Here is a 22738-nt window from a genome sequence, read left to right as displayed (position 1 = left end):
TGATGTTAAGTGACTGATAATAAATAATTCTATTTAGGTTTTGGTATGTTTAGACTTTGAAGAAACAGTAATCCCTTCTAATAAAATTAAAGCAACACGCTCAGGGACAACCTAACTAGGTAGCCAAACAAGCTCAGGCATTCTTACTGAGTGTTGTCAGGGGACAACAGATTAACGAGCTGCCTCAAGCAAGTATAATTCATGGAATGACACAAAAAGAGGGGCACATGCTCATTACATGCTCTGACCAGGGTATATAAGCCTCCTTATACACATGCTGGCATTCACACTCAGGATCTTGCCTGAACAGCAAATCAACTCACTACTCCTGACACCATGAGTTACTACGGCAGCTACTACGGAGGCCTGGGCTATGGCTGTGGAGGCTTCGGTGGCCTGGGCTGTGGCTATGGCTGTGGATGTGGCAGCTTCCGCAGACTGGGCTATGGCTGTGGCTATGGGGGCTACGGATATGGTTCTGGCTTCGGAGACTACGGATATGGCTCTGGCTTTGGAGGCTACAGATATGGATGCTGCCGTCCATCATGCTATGGAGGATACGGATTCTCTGGCTTTTACTAAATGACTTACTGAAATTGGAAGCAGAGGAGAAACTTCCAAATGTGTTTGGTCCTATCCTGTGCTTTCATTCCAGAAACATCCATGCTATTGTCTTCAGCATCAATGGATAGACATTTATCAATAGTTAAGCTGCTTCTATAAATATTTGTTGGCTTTTTACTTTTGGAATCTGCCATCTGAGAGCATATTCATGTATAACCACTCTAATTTGTTCTTCTCAATTTGCTTTATTTTTCTTACCATTGCCATGATGTTATCTTTCTATCAAAATCCTAGCAAAAACCTGTATTTTCCTTTTATCTAATAAATGAATTGAAATATAAATATTTGGTTCTTTTCAATGCTTTCATTGTTATTATTTAACATTTTGTTTTGCATCTAATATAAAAGTTTACTTATGAAGCAGTGAGATCTGCAGCTCCATGGTAGGATATGATGAAAAATGTTTCTAGTTTACTATGTTAACGGAAGCTTGAGAACAAATAAGATACCATCTTAATAAGAAATTTAAAATAATTTGGCACTGTCTGTTTACTTAGGATGTCAGGTCCTCTCAAGTATCCCTCATGTTTTCCTGGAATCACTAAGGACAGTGTCATTCTCATATTCTGCTGTGCAACATTACTGCTAGCTGAATGTCTTCTTGATACCGTTGTTCTGGCCAAGCATATCTTTGCCTTTTTTCCACCTTCAGTTGCAGTTGTGAGAAGGAGATTGGGAAGTGTCACTCATTTCCTGGTCAGAACTACACTCTATATTTAGCATCTACCTGAAGGCCGTTGTCTCATATATGACTGATACAACTCCCACTGCAATGGGACACTGGAACCCAGTGGTACAATGTTATACAAAAAAATTGGAGTTAGGCCAGGCACAGTGGCTCATGCCTATAATCCCAGCCCTTTGGGAGGCCGAGGCGGGTGGATCATGAGGTCAAGAGATCGAGACCACCCTGGTCAACATGGTGAAACCCCGTCTCTACTAAAAATACAAAAATTAGCTGGGCATGGTGGCGCACGCCTGTAATCCCAGCTACTCGGGATGCTGAGTCAGGAGAATTGCTTGAACCCAGGAGGTGGAGGGTGCCATCAGCCAATATCGCGCCATTGCACTCCAGCCTGGGTAACAAGAGAGAAACTCCGTCTCAAAAAAAAAAAAAAAAAAAAAAAAATTGGAGTTAGTTTGCGAATGTGTTCTCCAATTCTGTGGGTTGTCGCTTCACTTTGTTGATTGGCTCATTTGCTGTGCAGAAGCTTTTTAACTTCATGTGACCTCATTTGTCCATTTTGGTCTTGATTGCCTGTATTTATTGGGTATTACTCAAGAAATATGTGCCCAGACCAATGTCCTGGGAGTTTCCTAAGTTAAGTGAAATAAGCCAGGCACAGAAAGACATACGTCACGTGTTCTCACTTATTTATGGGATCTAAAAATCAAAGCAATGGAACTCATGGAGATAGAAGAACGGTTACTAAAGGCTAGAAAGGGTATTGGGGGAGGGGAGTGGGAATGGTTAATAGATGCAAAAAACTAGAAATAATAAATAACTACAGTATTTAATAGCACAACTGGGGGGTTATAGTCAATAATAATTTAATTATACATTTAAAAATAACTCAAAGAGTATAACTGGATTGTTTGTAACACAAAGGATAAATGCTTGAGGACAGGGCTACCCCATTTCCCATGATGTAGTTATTACACTTTGAAAGCCTCTGCCAAAATATCTCATGTCCTTATAAATATATATATATATATATGTACCTACTATGTCCCCACAAAAATAAAAAAATTAAGAAATATACACTAAAAGAAAGAAAAGTTGAGGTAAGCAGGAGGGGATGCTTTCTGATTTTTGTTGCACTTTATTAGAGGCTCTTACTAGTCTATATAGCTTGTCATGAATGGATGATGACACAAAGTCAGATGAGAATACACTGGAGGCTCTGCTGATAAGAGCCCTTCTTGGCTGTCAACTCTGGCTTCATTGCTCAGTCAAGTTCAAGGAGCCTGGCTCTTTTTTCCCTTGGAATTTATTCTCACCCAGAAAATTCTTCTGTCCTTTCTGGGGTTGTTTTACAAGTTCACAAACCCTGGCCAGGCATCTTGAACACCAACAGTGAACACAGATAGAACCCTCCTCTGCTATATTTCTCAGTCAACTTTCAAAGTAGCAAGGGAAGCCTGTTCCACCAGTTTGTCTGAAATGACCAGGCATGTCTGAATCCACTTAAATTCAAATTTGGACCCCTACTATTTATCTTAGAAAATCTTTTTATCTTCTTGTAAATCTAAAAGAGGAGCACTATTTTATAAATAATTTCTCATAGAAAAACTGTTACCTTTTTACCTAGACTATAGTTTTGATTTCAAATTTGAAAACTAAACATTGGAAGCAAAAAATGGAGAAAAGAAAGGAAAGGAAGAAAGGAAGAAATCAAAAAAGAAAGAAAGAGAAAAATGCATAGGTTAAGAGCCCAATCACATTTAGAACACAGTCCATGTTTTGTGTTATTTTATTTTATAATTGACACAATAATGGTATGTATTTATGGGGCGCATAGTGAAACTTTGATATATACATATATATCTATATCTATCTATATATAAAATGCATAGTAATAAGATGAGGATACTGAGCATAGATAATCGATCTTTTGTGAAGTTGAAATGAGAACCAGATACCTGTCCAAGTGCTGTTAAATTGAAAGACAGCGACTCAAAGACCCTCCAGCAGATAACCTTTGCAAATACTTAATTTTGTTAGTGAGATTGTGCAGTCTAAGGTTTAGTATGTTTTAAATCCCTTGGACGAAATAGAAGAGTTAATAAATTATTTAATTAAACTAGTTTTTAGCTTTAGCTAATTATTTTATGTTCTAACCAAAAAGTGCAAGAGAATAGCCCCTGTAGATTATAACTGAAGTTACTATTCTGTATAATTTTCTCCAGACAGACATTATGTCCTACTAAAGATGACCTTGTAGACAGAAAAACTGTTACCTTTTTACTACACTATAGCTTGTATTTCAAATTAGAAAACTAAACAACGGACGCAAAAACAACAACAAAAATCATCCTCATTAGGTTTAAGTGCTTGCCTTATTTGAAGGTCTTTTGATTTCTGACCTGAACTGTCCAGATGCTGATAAATTTAATTTGTACCCAAATATAATTAGTGTTGCTCCTGAATGTCATGGCTTTTAAAAGTATATTGCAAAAGAGTGTTTTTATTCTTGGTTAGATTGTTAAAGGATTGGAAGCTGGGAGCATGAAAGATATTTCTAAATTGCAGTCACTAAATAGTTCTGTTGGGAAACCTGAATTTTTGTTGATGTCTATTACAGTATACCAGTAAGATATTAGAACATACGATTCTTCTGAATGCATGTAGAGAGAAAATTTCCTGATGAAAACTATATAGATCCTAATTTTGAGGGAGGTATAATAGTCTCATGTATACCTAGACACGCTAGTAAATAGTGATTGCATAATTTAGGATACAAGATTAATGTTAAAGGATAAAATTGGAGAATGAATAATTTCTTGAAACACGGAAACAAAAATTAAATTTTCTTTCCTCTACCCAGAAGGATTTTTCAGACATAATAATCACAGTCACATCTTATTACTGCACTCAAGTTGGTCATAGAAAACTCTAATAATGCAAATCAATATAAAAACTCTTTAATCAACAAAAAATGCTCTATTAATATGAAAGATCAATTGAATCAATATTGTATTGAATGTATGTATAGAATAAAAATTCAGGATACCTTAGCAATTTGGTAATTTGGTATTTTCTTTTTCTGGAAATAAGTTTGACAAACATCACTGCTGGCCTCAGAAACTTAGAGGACTAGGTTGCAGCTATGGATCCATCTACGGTTTGAGCTATGAACTTGGAGATTCTGAGGCTTAATATTGTTATATATTTAGTTATGTTTCTGCCAAGCACCTTCCTATGGGTTGTAGAGACCATGCCAATGCTATTGTCCAATTGGTTGACAAGGACACTGTGATTGCCACAGCCTCTCAAGTCAGAACATGGAGAAGCTTTGCACGTCTCTTCTGTCATCTCTATAGCCAACTGGTAGCTATTTTGTGCTATCTTATTAATAGATACGTAAAATATGTAGTTCTTTAAAAATGTATTCAATTCCGTTTTGCCTTTTATCTAATGCTCATGTTCATGATTTGCCACTTGGACTATGGCTGCAGCTTCTCATCTATTCCTATCTGATCTCCTAAACTCAAAACCTGCCACCTTTCTTTATTCTGTTTGCTGAAAGCGATTTGTTTAAAATGGCTTCTTATGTCTCTCCCTGGGATGACACATAATGCTGCTATTATAATGAGGAAAACGAAGCTTTCAATATGCTGATATGAAAGGAAATATCGTTAAAAGGCAAGTTACAGAAGAACCTGGGCCATGCAGTTGGCTCATCAGGTATGATATGATACTCAGCAAACACCGACTGAATTAATATGTGTATTTACCTAAATGATTATAATCCTGTTAAATATTTGTCTTTTTAGTAGCCTCTCACTCACCTTCGATGGTCTGCTCTTCACTCCTCATAATGAGTTCCTACTCATCTTCAAAATTTAACTTAAGCAATTGCTGGGTCAAATGGTACTTCTGGTTCTAAATCCTTGAGAAATCACCACACTGTCTCCCACAATGGTTGAAGTAATTTACACTCCCACCAACAGTGTAAAAGCATTGTTATTTCTCCACAGTCTTGCCAGGATGTGTTGTTTCCTGACTTTTTTTGCCATTCTGACTGATGCGAGATGATATCTCATTGTGGTTTTGATTTGCATTTCTCTTATGATCAGTGATGGTGATCTTTTTTTCATATGTCTGTTCAAATCCTTTGTCCACTTTTTGATGTTTTTTTTTTCTTGTAAATTTGTTTTAGTTTCTTGTAGATTCTAGATATTAGACCTTTGTCAGATGGGTAGTTTGCAAAAATTTTCTCCCATATACCCAAAGGATTATAAATCATTCTACTATAAAGACTTATGTACATGTATGTTTATTGCAGGACTATTTACAATAGCAAAGGCTTGGAACCAACCCAAATGTCTATCAGTGATAGACTGGATAAAGAAAATGTGGCACATGGAATACTACAGAGCCATAAAAAAGAATGAGACCGTGTCCTTTGCAGGGACATGGATGAAGCTGGAAGCCATCATTCTCAGCAAACTAACACAGGAACAGAAAACCAAACACCGCATGTTCTCACTCATAAGTGGGAGCTGTACAGTGAGAATACACGGACACAGGGATGGGAACATCACACACAAGGGCCTGTCAGGGGGTGGGGAGCAAGGGAAGGGAGAGTATTATGACAAACACCTAATGCATGCAGGGCTTAAAACTGAGATGATGGGTTGATAGGTGCAGCAAACCACCATGGCACATATATTCTTATGTAACAAACCTGCACATTCTGCATATGTATCTAGAACTCAAAGTAAAATAAAAACATAAAAAAAATTAATTAAGTATCTTCTCTGTTGAGATGCCTTCCTGATTCCAGTAGTCACTTGAAATCATCATGCACAAATGTCACTTTTGCGTAGAGGTCTTCCCTGAGACCCTGTTGGCCTGTGGTCCTTTATATCACCTTTTCTTCATAGCACTTGTCATGTTACACACTTGCTTGTTGACTCACATGTTGTGTATATCCCCAGGAAATGTAAGCTACATGTGGGCAGAAACTTAATCTCTTTTACTCATTTCTGCATCCACAGGGCCTAGAATAATGCCTGGCTTACAGGAAGTATTTCATAAAATATGTGCCAGGTAAATCTATCATAATGCCAAACTATTGGTTATTAATTCAGTTTTCCCATTGAATCCTGTGTTCTTTTCTTGTAATAATATGATTCTATTAATAAAAATGGTATAAATGTAAAAAAACTTTACTTTTATGCTAAATTAATATCAGGCTTTATTCATCTTTTCCATAGATAGGCATTAACTATTACAATGTGCTGGATAATCACAGGCATAAACGTAAGCCAATTGCAACTGCAGTATACCTACTAATGATAGCTCATATTTATTTTCTCTCTTTGGTGACATGTCACACATAATCTTCAGACATGATAAGGCATACGCTATTGTTATTTCTGTGGAATAGGTAAGGAAATTGTAGTTTAGAAAATTTAAACAACTTCCACAAATCATGCAATAGTGAGTTGTGAGGCATTATAACTTGTGATAAATTAAAAAGTATTTTGACTCTGAATATAAGTTTGTGCACCCGAGCAGTGAAGGGGAGGCAAATGACCCTAAAGATGGTCCAATGTTTTAATTATAGGATGTCACTGGTCACATTTAAGAATTAGAGGCTCCCGTCAAAATTCTTTTATGGTATCATCGGGAGAGATATACCTTGATCTCCTTCTTTCACTTTGCAGATTTATTTTCACCCATTTTTTTTTCTCAACTGTTTTTGAGAAGGAAGTTTTCTTTCTCCCCTGTAAGACTAGAAGCATTCAGTTTTCCAGCTTTTCTATTTCTTATCTTCTGGCTTGTTGTTTTATTCACTATTACCTATCCTTCTATTTGGAGTTTCCCCTTGTAGAAAGACACCTGAAATTGACCTACTTGGAACCACCATCTATGTTCTGGGATACTGTCCTTCAGTATTCTTAAAACTCATTGAGGTATTTGTATGCTAAAAAAAAGTAAATCTCAAAAATTCCTAAAGTTGGATGTTTATCCAGGGTAAAGCTGGTTTTTAACTCAGGAAGTCTGAATGCAATATCTCTTTTCAGACATACAAAGTCCTATAAAAAACACAACCAAAGAAACCAAGGTTAAAACCTCAGTGTCATCTAGGACTACCTTTAAATCGACTGTCATCTCTTTTCTTCATGCCACAGAATGACCTAAAGGAATAACTGCCTCCACCCCTGCAATCTCTCACTTCCTCTGTACTTCACTTTCCATTGCAATCCTTCATCCTCCCCTATAGTCTGTCACTTAGTTGAAGCTAATGGGGTAAATGTTCCAAACAACTTTTTTATTGTCAAATTCAGTGTCATCTTCAAAGTTTCGTTGAGATGCAGTGTCCCTGGGTGGTTGGGCATAAACTTTCTAAAGGCAAATTTACCTAAGCCAGACTGGAAACTCTGCCACTTCCCAGGGTGACCTTGGAAAAGATACTTAAGCCCATTGGATTTCAGTTTTCTCATCTGTTAAATTGGGGTAATAATGGCAACAATTTCATAGGATCCTTGTGAGGATTAAATGAGTAATGCATAAAAAACCTCAAAGCATCGCTTGCCATATATATTAGTTATTACTAGTCTTATTTTGACACTATTGTAATTGATTTTTTTCCATTTTCTATTGCCATCATACTGCTATATGACACACAACCACAAGTCTCAGTATAATAAGAAGGCTAATACTCAACTATCCAACAGCTGGAGGATGTAAGATAGCCTTCTTGTTTGCTCACATGACTGGGGTTTGACTTACTATTAGCTGGGGTAAAAGTGGGGCTTGGCATTGCTCCATAAATCTCAAAACTTTGCCTAGTACTTAGGGTTAAGACTTGTGGTCATGGTCGGAATTGTAAATTCATTTCGTGAGGGTTTTGGAAGAGAACCATCCTGTACGTTATTACTATTTACTTGTGGAATACTGAAAGTAGAGACATCTGGAACCAGAGATGCAGAGTCAAGCGGAGCTCACATGGATGGAGTGACTCAGTGACAAATCTAGCCCCCAAGAGAGGGCACGTAGTGACTGACCTCTTTAGGATGGATGTGGCAGGGGCAAAGGGTCGAGATCAAAAGGACGTGGATAAGAAGCCAACAAAGATAAACAATGTATAGAAAAATTATACTCCAAGCCTTTAGGTGATCTAAGTGTGTTGTGGAAAACACCGAGAGGTGTCTGTTTTTTTTCCCCTTCTGGAGGTCTCTATAAATCAGCAGTTTAGTGAAGTGGAAAAACATAGGCTCTGAAGTCAGTTTACCTAAATTCAGATGCAACATGCACACTTACTTAATAGCCATGATGACTTTGAGCATGCCATTACTTCAGCTCTCTAGGCCACCTATAAAATGAGGGTAATAATAGCACTTACCTCAGAGGGGATCGTGTTAAGTGAATCAATACATCTAAAGTTCCTGGCATATAATAAGTATTAATAAACACTATTCTTACCATTATTATTGCCAGGTTAAGAGATGTGTCTATCCTAGGGACTCAGTTGAAGTGGTTAACCCTTTAATAGAGGTTGGTTTTGAATAATGATGGACAGACCATGAAGTTTACATAAATACCTTCTCACAGAGAATGTCAGAAGCTGTTATGTATAATTAGTGAAGCAAAATAATCTTTTGAAATACAGTTGAGGAATTACCTCATGTCATGGAGTAAATTTATGGGAATCTCAATTGGGGTCAGATAAAAGCCAAGGCTTTGAGAATGGAGAAATTACCTCTTACAGGCACGAAGTTGATTAAAGGCATACTAAGTTTAAACATGTTAATATTCAGGAGGCCCTCCCTTCCTGAATATTAGAAATTTGCTATTTGAGATGTAAGGGCTGTAAGCTTTGCCAACCCCACTTCTGAGGGTTTACAAACTTACTGTATGGAGAACAGAGAGGGACATTGAAACTCAAGTCAAGTGGCTTTGTCTACCCAACTGAATTAATTCCTCTAAAATAGCTGCAGTCATTGACAATCTAGGCTTCCACAAAAGCAGTGGGCTGAGTATTGTCACTTCAATTGTTTAAATCACCATTCTCATTTTGGCTGTAGAGATAAAGACCTTGACAAACAGGCTAAACATAAAATTCTGGCCTCTCTGTGGTCATGTAAGGTGCATATTCTCTGTAACCAGTTCAACATTCATTATGAAGATACTAACATTCTACATTCATTGAATTAGAACCATTTTGTGCCATCCCTGGGACCTGTGTTGATCATTTGTGACCCACGATCTTTAAAGTATGACTTTTTGTTTTTCTCAAAATATTTTGGAGAATGACTAGTTTGGTATTTAATTGTTGTAGAATAAATCTCAACTTGGATACATTTCATATCATATTGAGTCTTCCAGGCTGCTGAATTTCGACCTCAGAGATATCGTGTGAAAGGAGGTTTCTATGGGAAGAAAGAAAGAAACTTGCAAGGTGCTTTCAATGACTGAGATGTGATGTGAGTGAGTTATTTAAAGGACATTATTCTTCCAATGGATTTTTTTCATCTGAGGGGCATATCACAGTTATGTTCTTTATGGGAATATTTGGTTGGCTTGGATAGTTGTTTTTTTCTTATTCTGAGTGGTAAAAAATATTAAAAGACCGTAATATTTAAAAGCAAGTAAAGCAAATGTGTAACTAAGGAGCAGCATGGGAGGCTATTTTAAAACTAAGTCTGTATCATTGAAAACAAATCAATCCAAGCAAATGAGCAAACAAATTGATTTTACACTATGTAGAGAAATACTCAGTTATTTGTTTAATAATTTTCTTTAATACTTTTCTGGCATAAAATATTCAGTCTTGGCAAAAAAATTCCATATTAATGACAAAAGACTAAAAAGAAATGACAACCTAATCTCAAATATTTAAGCAATGAAAATCAAGACTGTGCCATCATATACAACCTATTTGACTCTTTTGATTGCACTAACCCTCCAAGTTAAATTAGAAAGTCAGTTTTACCTGCAGCTCATTTAACATGGTGATTGTTTGTGCAGTGACTTTTTCACATTTACTTGGCTTCCATTCCAGTATTCAATTTGTAACTTTCTTTCTTTCTTTTTTTTTTTTTTTGAGACAGAGTCTCACCTTGTTGCCTATGCTGGAGTACAATGGCATGATCTTGGCACACTGCAACCTTCGCCTCCTAGGTTCAAACGATTCTCCTGCCTCAGCCTATGAGTAGCTGGGATTACAGGTGCCCACCACCATGCCTAGCTAATTTTTTGGGGGGGATTTTTAGTAGAGATGGGGATTTAACCTTGTTGGCTAGGCTGGTCAAACTCCTGACCTCATGATCCACCCACCTCAGCCTCCCAAAGTGCTGGGATTACAGGCGTGAGCCACAGTGCCCAGCCCAGTTTGTAACTTTCATAGTGACCATTTGAAGCATTATTTTTCCCTCTGAATTTTTTTCTTTCAATCTATTTATTATTGTTTTTAAAAGTAATAATTTGTGATAATCATGCTTCTTTGGTGTTGATTGGCCCTTCTAAATGAAGAATGATTTCTTGCTTTTAGTAATAATATATGTTATTCCCCTAGTCACCTGATTATAGTGACTGGATGTCTTTCAAAGTGAATTTAAATGATGTAGCTGACACAATAATCTTTTAACTTCTAACAAAAACCTATCTCATTTTCCTTTTGGAAACACCAGTCAATAATCTATGGTGACTTTATAAGTGTCTTTATTGTGGAGGAGTTTTTTTCAACTTTTATTCCAAACAGTGGTGTACTACAAACATCATAATCATTAACAGGTCATGCTCATGGCAGGCCTAAGTTTCTATAGGTCAATAAACTCGCTCTCCCCATCTGTAAAATATAGGTGTTGCACAAGTTTACATTCTATGATCTTAGTTTTGCCATTACTATTGAGCAGAACTTCTTTTTGAATATTAAAATTTCACTTAGAAAACAAAGCCAAATGCCTTTTAAAAATTTAAGTCCTTTTGTCTTAGGAGAAAGGGCTAAACATATTTGTTATATACTTATTATATTCTTATTTATAATTCTTATAAATCATTACATAATATATGTGGTTTCTTTACAGTTTTAGTTTTGTCTCAGCAGAACTGTGTATAATGCTGCTTACCTGTCTTTATTATGTGTCTGGTTATTTAATAGGTAGCTTATAAGATCTGTTTAAAAAATGCTACAAGTTTCAAGTAAAATATATGTCTCCAGCTTTACATAAAGTACAAAACCATAAAAATAACTGCTCTTCAGTGTTCACTGAAGAATCTAGTGGGTATTTAAATTTATGACTTGAAATAACTTGGGTTAACTGGTTTTTATTTTTAAGACTTTTCTTCCCTTCATGAATTGATGTTTACTGTAAAACAAGTGAACATATGCTCTATGATGAGCTTAAATTATAATGTGTTGCAATTAGTTATTCTAGTGGGCCTCAAATCTAATCACTCGGGACAAATTTATTTGAATGTAGTAAAAAAAAAATCCACCATTTAAACATGCAATTTGACACTGAATATTCCATTTGTATTATATTTATATATAGCTGAACACACACACACACACACACACACACACAGAATATATATGAAAAAAGAAGCACAAAGAGCTTTCCACTTGTTTCTTGTCTTTTTCCTCATAAGACATTAGTTGTGAGGAGTACCTCTGGACTCTGCAACTTTTTTTTATTTGTCTAATTTCTTTTGTTCATTATACATGCTTTAGGTGACTATCTTATCTCTTTTACCCAAATTTCCCATTATTTTTCCTCTAAAACTTCCATTAAATACTTTCAAAACAAATAAACAACAAATATTTCCTTATAACATGTTTGCCTCCCTAAGTTCTTCCTAGAGTATAGTCTATTTTTAAAGTAAAGGAAAATGGAAGAACTAGAAGAACACACAATGTCGACAAAATATTATCTTAACAAATTGGACAGAAACAACAAATGTCAAAAATATTCCTCAGTTTTGTGAATATCAAATAGAGTGTTGACATTTGAACAAGTGTGTATGTGTGTTTATATTTAACTTTGAACTTTCTTCCTTACATGTAAAGACTATCCCTGCAGGCCATTTAACATGTTTGTGTTAATCTTCATCTGCATCAATAGTAAGAGGAATATATTCTTTGTCGAATGCAGATAATGTGGCTGAAAAGTTTTTAAGACTCAAACTAAAAATCAGGAAAAAAGTAAAACAGGAAAGTATTTTTATACGTGCTGAAAAGCATTAAAGTTGATTTTCGCTTGTGTTTCATCAGCTAACGTCACTGACATTTTGAAGGTATAATTTCAGATGCATCCCCTCCTATGTATTTTCTTTGAGTCTCTAGAGGAAGAGAATTGATTTTTCAGTCATCAAAATGAGAAGTACAGAGAAAACAAAAGAAATATTTTGTAAAATTGCTTTCATTCTTGTCATACAAAGGATAGGAAACAAGCAGTTTGCTACTTTCTCATATTTACCTAATTGCTCACTGAGAATTAATCACAACATTTGTCTTTCATCTAGTGTTTAAAAATCACTTTCTGGTAAGCTTAATAAACTCCTGTTTATACAAGCAGGATTTTTTTTTTTTTTTTTTTTTTAGACGGAGTTTCGCTCTTGTTACCCAGGCTGGAGTGCAATGGCACAATCTTCGCTCACCGCAACCTCCGCCTCCTGGGTTCAAGCAATTCTCCTGCCTCAGCCTCCCGAGTAGCTGGGACTACAGGCATGTGCCACCGTGCCCAGCTAAGTTTTGTATTTTTAGTAGAGACGAGATTTCACCATGTTGACCAGGATGGTCTCGATCTCTTGACCTCGTGATCCACCCGCCTTGGCCTCCCAAATTTCTGGGATTACAGGCGTGAGCCACTGCACCCGGCCAGCAGGATTTTTTTTTAAATCAAACTGCAAATTAACATCATTAGGGTTAGATAATTTGTATAAATTTTTAGATGTAAGTAAAATTTTATATAACCCTGTCAGTTCGCATTTGGTGCACTTCTCCCCTGCTTTGATTTTTCGGTTTTGAGTAAAAGGTACTGAAACTTCCATGGGTGACTTTATAAAGTATTGAGTATATCACAACAATTAATAGGGAGAAAAATATCGATGGAAAAAAGAGAAATGAGATTAGCTAGCATTAAATATGCTATCAAACTTGGAAGTGACAAGTATAAAAATAGAAATATTGTATACCAAAATAGGACAACCAGTGATTACCTAATTTAAGCAGATACTTTAATGCCTTACATATACTCCGAAAACATTGTCATTCCCATTGTTAGAATAAAGAAACTGAATCAGAAAGGCTAAGTAACTTCTCCAAGACCTCACAGCTAGTAAGTTGTAAAGTTAGGATTAAAATCTTGATTCAAAATTTATGTTTGCTCTCCTTACTACCCCCTGCTATGGCCAGAAAGAGGGCATCAGAAGTGATATTTGGGATGAATTGTGTGCTAAGAGAGATGGTAGATTGAGTTTGTTGTCTTCACTGGTTAACAAGAGTAATTCACAGATTGAGTATAAGTTTGGTAAAACTCAACAGAGTTCTAGGACATGGAATAAAAGGGAGAAAAAACAGATCTTGATAGAAATCACAGTTTTTTACTAGAGCATGCAGATATCCTCTAAGCCAATTGTGAAGTAATCTATAGCATTTGTTTTTACTATACCTAATTTTAGATGGTATAGATAACAATAATAACTTGGTGTTTGGTTGTTAAACAAGAGCCGTAATTCTGAGTAGATAATTAGCAACAAAGTTACTTTATTGCAGGCAAATTCATAAGATCCAGGACTAAAAAAAATGGAACTCAATCTAGTGGAATATGGTGAAGAGGGAGCAGTCGAGTAAGCAAGCTACTATTCTCTCATCTTCCTCTTAATCTTCTCTCTTTCCTCATGAGATTGTATAACGTCACTAACCCTATCTGCTAACTTTTAAGGAACGTAAATTCTGCAATCATGCTGCCAGGGAGAATAAGGCATTTCATGGGAGATGAGCTAGGCTTTGAAATGATAAATTATTTTGTTATTACTATACTTTAAGTTCTGGGGTACATGTGCAGATCTCACAGGATTGTTACATAGGTATACACATGCCATGGAAAGGATAAAATGTTAAAGGATATTCCAAAAGGAGGGTAAACTCTGAAAAATGGAATTGGCAGCCTCCCTTAATAGACCATGCTTTCCTAATTTACAATATTGTCTGATTCATAAAGTCTATTTTCTCTGTGCTTAAAGTGGTTCAGCATTGCTAGAGGGCAGATGGTTTCACTAGTAGAAGTAACACAAATGAGAGATTTATTAAAGTTATAAAGAAGACAACATTTGAAGGGAAAAAAATCATGGTTGTAGAGAGAATCTGTATAACTTCCCCACCGTTTTACAACCCCTAGAAATATCCAATATGGACATGATTATAGACAAATCTTTATCCTGTTGTTGTTACTGCTGACCAAAGCCAAAAAAGGCTGCAGTAATTCCTTCTGTACACCAGGGGGCAACTAATAACAGTTCACTCTAGCCACTTCGGAAACTCCATTATCAGAACTTTTCCATTCACTCACTGTTTTCCTCATCACCTCGTTGAGCTTATGGCAGTGTTTTAAGACTGTTTCTGGTTTCTCATCATATTGTTCTGGAGCCCAAAGACTTGAAGTTGGCTGGAAGTTTCTACTTTAGGTATCACTTATAGACCAACTGAGACACATTTTATGATTGGAATGAAACTCTTCAAACTTTCATTATTTCTAAGCCTAAAATCTTTGTTCTATGAAGCCTGACATTTCTATTGAAGTAGAAACCCTTGCAAATTAAGATGATCACCACCCAGTTTTCCAACACTCACATGCTTTGTGTGTTATACTCCACTGCTAGTTGCTAAGAATCTTTTGGACCTTACTAAGAACAATTCCCATTAAAATAAATGACAGATCAGAAATACTTAAGAACACATAGAAAAGAATACTGTTTAGTGGTCTGAGAAAAAATATTCACTAAAAAGTGTTCTTTTTTACAGTTATTAAACAGTGTAGACTTTTTAAAGCTACTGTAACATAACTCCTGGTTAACAGAAGCAACCACTACAGCCTTTTTGACTTAGCCAACAAAAAGAAAAGGAGATATAATGTCAGAGCACATGGGCAACGGAAACATTTAATACAAAAATCTCGTCTTATTCTTTTTTGAGGAAGCGTGTCAGAGTCTTCATGTGCAGTGCATCAATAATTTAGGGAAAGAGATTTGTCAGCCAGCTGATTTTTTGCACTTAAACTTGAAGGAAACAGAAGTTGTGTCTCAATAATAGCACAAATAATTTTCTATGAGCCTTGCAGCGTACAGCCTTTGTAAGGTGGTTACCTCATGCAGATCAGAATTAGGCAACATAATGAAGACTAGCAACTGGTGTAATTTCTGAGGTGTGTCATAAATCACATTCCATTTGCACTCAGGAACTGTCCCTGCTGGCAATCACCTGTGTATTTGAGGGTCAAGTAGAGTACTCATCTCCCATCAAATTCAGTGCAAACTATGAAGCAAAGCTTGGTGGCTATGTCGTGGTTTACTTTTCAAGAGATTCCAGTGATTACAATTTAAAAAATCCTGGGCTGCCCTCATGATAAAAAGTTTTGGAAAGAACTATACCGATGAACAATAGTTGCTTAGCAACCTTGTTTTCATAAGGAAAAGCCAATTATAGAACTTCTCAGGAAGTCATTGCTTTGAGTATACCATAGTCTCATTCCTTTAGTGAAATGATGAGGGATTGGAAAAAAAAGGTACAGACACTTTTGAGCCCTACCATCGATGTTAAACTAGTTATGCTAACCTGTAAGTTTCAATATTTATTTATTTATTCATGTGATAATTCATATTTCATTGAACACATGTTACAAGCTAAGCATACACTCTAAATACAGTGTCAGTCACTAACCGTATTAGGACTTATTTCTTAAAGAAATAGAAGATTATACATAGAATGATGATTGTGTCACATAACAAGTAATTCCATATTGTTAATGGCCATAAAGTTAGAAAGGAGAGCAATATTGTAGAAATCATTATTTGAAACGATGTTTATGTAGGTAACCCTCTCTAATCATATTAAGTAGAATGCAATACACATTAATGGAGTACCTACTATGTAGTAAAAAAATTGGCAGAACACAGTGGCTCACACCTGTAATTCCAGCACTTTGGGAGGCTGAGGCGGGTGGATCACCTGAGGTCAGGAGTTTGAGTTCAGCCGGACCAACATGGTAAAACCCCATCTCTACTAAAAATACAAAAATTAGCCAGAGTGGTGGCTGGAGGCTGTAATCCAGCTATACGGGAGGCTTAGGCAGGAGATTCCCTAGAACCTGGGAGGCAGAGGTTGCAGTGAACTGAGATTGTGCTGTTGAACTCCAGCCTGGGGAACAGCGTGAGATGCACTCCAGCCTGGGGGACAGAGTGAGACTCCCTCTCAAAAAAGAAAAAAATGGTCTAGATGCTGTATTACAATAAAAACAAAATCTACCACAAGCAGACTTCCTGACCTAATGAAGTTCATACTCAAATGGTAGGAAACAAACATAGATGAGTACCCATGCTGCAAGGAGAAAGGTGGTTATCAAAATCCAAGCACCACTCTCATAGAGCAGTAAACCACTTCTGGGAGAAGGAAGGTAGGAGCTTAGATAGAGTCTAACGTTTCAATATTTAAAAAGAGAACAATAGTACAAATGAAAGCAAAGTATATGAAAGCACAACATAAGGAAAAATCAAGGAACATTCTGGAGGGCAGGAAGAAATGAATCAGCAAAAGTAGCTCAAAAGCAAATATAGATTATCATATGAAAGTCTTAAACTGAAAAAGCATAGGCTTTGGATTCAACAGAGCTAAGTGTGAGTCCTGGCTTGAAAGATTATTAGATATGTGTCCTTGGACATGTTATATGTTTTTTTTTTCCCCTGATTTCTGGTACCTAACATGAAAAGTTCTGAGAATTAAGAAAGCATCTAAATCCAAATACCACATACTTAAACAACAATAATAGCCAATGAGTAAACAGAAGCCACACCCAAAGTCTCAATATGTGAATTTCAAATGACATCTTAAGTTACATTCATTTTCCACAGGGACACACTTGGTTAGTATATTCAATATGTAGATGTTATCTTCCTTCACGAAGAATTATTCTCTCATTCATATTTTTTAAATACATAGAGCCCTCTCAAGTAATGTTATTATTAGTTTTTATGGAAACTAGGGCTTAATAAGTATTAACATTCAAAATAGAAAGAAGTACAAGCATACTGAAAAATAATAATGTCATTAGTGCTCAGTTCACAAGAAAGTGGTGAACTGCAGCAAAATGAAAACAATATCTCAGGGTGAAAGAAAGTATCTACAGATTAAATAGATCGCTGTCCTGTAAGAGTCCTATTGTGCCTCACAAGGTTTTTTGTTTTGTTTTAAAGCAAAATGTCTTTTAATCTCTTCATTTAATAATGCTGAAAACCTATTGAAATTTTTAAAAATACTGAACCAATCAACATATATCAGTTGAAGAAACTCAGAACAGTGACTGACACACAAAGATGCTCCGTAAATAGTCTGAACGAATGAGTGATGAGTGAATCAATGAATGAATGTAGGCCCAGTTTGCTCCAGTTTTTGGCTTCTGAAGTAAAGTATGTATCATGTGTCTTTTTTTAAATCTTTTTTTTTTTTTAACCATACTTTAAGTTCTGGAGTACATGTGCAGATCGTGCAGGTTTGTTACATAGGTATACACGTGCCATAGTGGTGGTATGCTGCATCCATCGCCCCGTCATCTACATTAGGTATTTCTCCTAATGCTATCCCCTCATCCCCTACTATTCCTACCTTAGCCACCAACACCCCCAGACCCCAGTGTGTGATGTTCCCCTCCCTGTGTCCCTGTGTTTTCATTGTTCAACACCCACTTATGAGTGAGAATATGCAGTATGTGGTTTTATGTTCTTGCGTCAGTTTGCTGAGAATGATGGTTTCCAGCTTCATCCATGTCCCTGCAAAGGACGTGAACACACACTTTTTATAGCTGCATAGTATTCCATGGTGTATATGTGCCACATTTTCTTCATCCAGTCTATCATTGATGGGCATTGGGATTGGTCCCAAGTCTTTTCTATTGTGAACACTATCACAACAAACATACATGTGCCTGTGTTTTTACAATAGAATGATTTATAATCCTTTGGGTATATACCCTGTAATGGGATTGCTGGGTCAATTGGTATTTCTATTTCTAGATCCTTGAGGAATTGCCACACTGTCTTCCACAGTGATTGAATTAATTTACACTCCTACAACACTGTAAAAACATTCATTTTTTCTCTACAACCTCTCCAGCATCTATTGTCTCCTAATATTTTAATGACTGCCATTCTAACTGGCATGAGGTGGTATCTCAATGCGGTTTTGATTTGCATTTTTCTAATGACTAATGATGATGACCTTTTTTAAAAATATATTTGTTGGCTGCATAAATGTCTTCTTTTGAAAAGTATCTGTTCATATCCTTTTTTTGTGTGTGTGACAGAGTCTCAATCTGTCACCAGGTGCCAGGCTGGAGTGCAGTGGCATGACCTCAGCTCACTGCAACCTCTGCCTCCTGGGTTCAAGCAATTCTCCTGCCTCAGCCTCCCTAGTAGCTGGGACTACGGGCGCACGCCACCACACCCAGATAATTTTTTTGTATTTTTAGTAGAGACAGGGTTTCACCATGTTGGCCAGGATGGTCTTGATCTCTTGACCTCGTGATCCGCCTGCCTTGGCCTCCCAAAGTGCTGGGATTACAGGCGTGAGCCACAGTGCCCGGCCCTATTCATATCCTTTGCCGACTTTTTGATGTTTTCTTTTCCTTGTAAATTTGTTTAAGTTCTTTGTAGATTCTGGACACTAGCCCTTTGTTAGATGAGTAGATTGCAAAAGAAGACATAGCATTGTCTTCTATATCCAATACCATTCAACATAGTATTGGAAGTTCTGGCTAGAGCCATCAGGCAAGAGAAAGAAATAAAAGGTATTTGAATAGGAAGAGAGGACGTCAAATTGTCCCTGTTTGCAGATAACATGATTGTATATTTAGAAAACCCCCTTGTCTCAGCCCAAAATCTCCTTAAGCTGATAAGCAACTTCAGCAAAGTCTCAGGATACAAAATCAATGTGCAGAAATCACAAGCATTCCTATACACCAATAACAGACAATTAGAAAGCCAAATCAGAAGTGAACTCCTATTCACAATTGCTACAAAGAGAATAAAATACCTAGGTATACAACTAACAAGAGATGTGAAGGACCTCTTCAAGGAGAACTACTAATCACTGCTCAAGGAAATAAGAGAGTACACAAACAGATGGAAAAACATTCCATGCTCATGATTAGAAGAATCAATATCGTGAAAATGGCCATACTGCCCAAAGTAACTTGTAGATTCAATGCTATCCCCATCAAGCTACCAATGACTTTCTTCACAGAGTTGGAAAAAAACACCTTAAACTTCATATGGAACCAAAAAAGAGCCCGCATAGCCAAGATAAGCAAAAAGCAAAAAAGAAAAAAAAAAAAAAAAAAAGAAAAGATAAAAAGCTGGAGGCATCATGTTGCCTGACTTGACTTCAAACTATTATTACAAGGCTACTGTAATCAACACAGCATGGTACTGGTACCAAAACAGAGATGTAGACCAATGGAACAGAACAGAGGCCTCAGAAACAACTCCACACAACTACAACCATCTGATCTTTGACAAACCTGACAAAAACAAGCAATGGTCAAAGGATTCCCTATTTAATAAATGGTGTTGGGAAAACTGGCTAGCCATACAGAGAAAGCTGAAACTGGATCCCTTCCTTACACTTCATACAAAAATTAACTCTAGATGGATTAAAGATTTAAACATTAGGTTTAACACTATAAAAACTCTAGAAACAAACCTAGGCAATACCATTCAGGACATAGGCATGGGCAAGGACCTCATGACTAAAACACCAAAAGCATTGGCAACAAAAGCCAAAATAGACAAATGGGATCTAATTAAACTTAAGAGCTTCTGCACAGCAAAAGAAACTATCAATAGAGTGAACTGGCAACCAACGGAATAGGAAAAAAATTTTGCAATCTACCCATGTTTCTTAACAAATCCTACATTGTCGATAAATATTTACTATTGTTACTATTATTATTGGCAACCCAATGAATGTCTTTAAGGGGAAGAAGGGTGATACCTCCACTTTTTTTTTTTTTTTTTTGAGACGGAGTTTTGCTCTCGTTACCCAGGCTGGAGTGCAATGGCATGACTCGGCTCACCGCAACCTCCGCCTCCTGGGTTCAGGTAATTCTCCTGCCTCAGCCTCCTGGGTAGCTGGGATTACAGGCACGCGCCACCATGCCCAGCTAATTTTTTATATTAGTAGAGATGGGGTTTCACCATGTTGACCGGGATGGTCTTGATCTCTTGACCTCGTGATCCACCCGCCTCGGCCTCCCAAAGTGCTGGGATTACAGGCTTGAGCCACTGCGCCCGACCACCTCCACTTTTTAAGAAGGCAATTCTTTTGTCATCCAACTCCCTTTTATGATTTGATGCAGAGACTAAGCTGATGTGGAAAGAAATTAGAAACAGGGAGATTATTGCAATATTACCTAGCTAGAGGTCACACAGTTCTGTCTCAAATAGAACTCAAATGGAATGATTTTAGGAGTAGTATGGAATAATCTGATTGGTAGTGAATACTAACAAAACGACAAATATCAGACTTATACCAAGATTTTCAGTCATAGTAACTTAATTAATGGCTTATATTAATTCCAATAAGGAGATGTAACCATAAGTTCAAATTTTAACAAGCTTGAGATATAAAACTTGAGATATTGATGGCTAATACATGTGGCAAGGGATGCTTATGAATTAATTACCTGACATTTAGGACTTTTCTTGGAAGAACAGTTAAAATTTCAAATGCAAATTTTTTAACTTGCCTGCCAAATTGATAGTGAAAAACAGGAAAATAGATGGAATCATCCTGGAAGGGAATTTTCTTTAAGTAAATGAAAGCCCGCTATTCCATCTTGAGAGATGCCCACATTTGAAGAGTGGATAGAAAGAAATAGAGACAGAGAATCTATGGTGAAATGGATATGGAAAGACCCAGGACGATATCTGGTCAAATAAACACTTAATGAGAAGTTCAAGGGAAAAGAAGAGTTTTAAGTAGAGAGCAGAGAGATAGTTCAATAGCACACAGTTTAGAAAGGAAAGATAAATTTCAGAGTGATGAAAAAACTATTAGGTTTAATAATGAGGATGGTGGCCAGCCGTGGTGGCTCACATCTGTAATTCCAGCACTTTGGGAGGCCAAGGCGGGTGGATTGCCTGAGGTCCGGCTAACATGGTGAAACCCTGTCTCTACTAAAATTACAAATAAATAAATAAATAAATAGCCAGCCATGGTGTTGGATGCCTGTAATTTCAGCTACTCCGGAATTGCTTGAACCAGGGAGGTGGAGGTTGCAGTGAGCCGAGATTGTGCCACTGAGCTCCAGCCTGGAGACAGAATGAGACTCCATCTTAAAAATAACAAAAGGCTGGGTGCGGTTTTGGGGAGGTCGAGGCGGGCAGATCACTAGGTCAAGAGATTGAGACCACTATCCTGCACCACCCTGCAAGGCTGCTCCCTGCGTCCCTATTGCTCCAGCTCCAGCCATCACTCAAAAGGCCCCAAGTACAGCTCCAGCTGACACTTTGGAGAGGTCAAGCCACCATAAGCCTTGGATGTTTCTATGTGGTGTTAAGCTTGCAGGTGCTTAAAAATGCAAGAGTAAAGGAAGCTTGGCCGCTTTGACCTAGATTTCAGAGACTGTATGGGAAAGCCTGGGTGCCCAGGCAAAAGCTTGCCACAGGGGCAGAGCCCCCACAGAAAGCCTCTACTAGGGCAATGCTGAGACGAAATGTGGAGTTTGAGCCCCCACACAAAGTTCCCACCAGAGCACTTCCTAGTGGAGCTGTGGGAAGGGGACCACAGCCCTCCAGCCTCCAGAATGATAGCTCCATGGGCAGCTTGCATCCCATGTCTGGAATGCACTCAACCCTAACCTGTCAGAGCAGCCACATTGGCTATACATCATGCAAAGCCATGAAGGCAGAGCTGCACAAGGCCTTGGGGGTCTGCTTCTTACACAGGTATGCCCAGGATGCAGGATATGGAGCCAAAGATTATTCTGGAGCTTTAAGGTTTAATGTCTGCCCTTCTGTCTTACCGACTTGCATGGGACCTGTTGTCTCTTTCTTTTGGCTGATTTCTCTCTTTGGGAATGGGAATGTTCATCCAATGTCAGTACTACCATTGTAACTTGGAAGTAAATAACTTGTTTTTGATCTTACAGGCGCACAGGTGGAAGAAAT

General features: G+C 37.3%; 1 protein-coding gene across 1 annotated transcript; it reads left to right on the top strand.

The window, feature by feature from the left end:
* The first annotated feature begins 336 nt into the window (after positions 1-336).
* On the top strand, positions 337-582 carry LOC105713773 (keratin-associated protein 19-6). Its single transcript, XM_012447584.3, has 2 exons — positions 337-427; positions 491-582. Exons 1-2 carry the CDS (start codon positions 337-339, stop codon positions 580-582), a joined length of 183 nt encoding a protein of 60 aa, XP_012303007.1.
* The last annotated feature ends 22156 nt before the right edge of the window (positions 583-22738 follow it).

Source organism: Aotus nancymaae, unplaced genomic scaffold (genome assembly GCF_030222135.1).
Source record: "Aotus nancymaae isolate 86718 unplaced genomic scaffold, 86718_ANA_hifiasm-v0.15.2.pri h1tg000022l_1, whole genome shotgun sequence".
Lineage (NCBI taxonomy): Eukaryota > Metazoa > Chordata > Mammalia > Primates > Aotidae > Aotus > Aotus nancymaae.
Note: the sequence above shows the minus strand (reverse complement) of the source record. Positions and strands in the feature narration are given on the sequence as shown.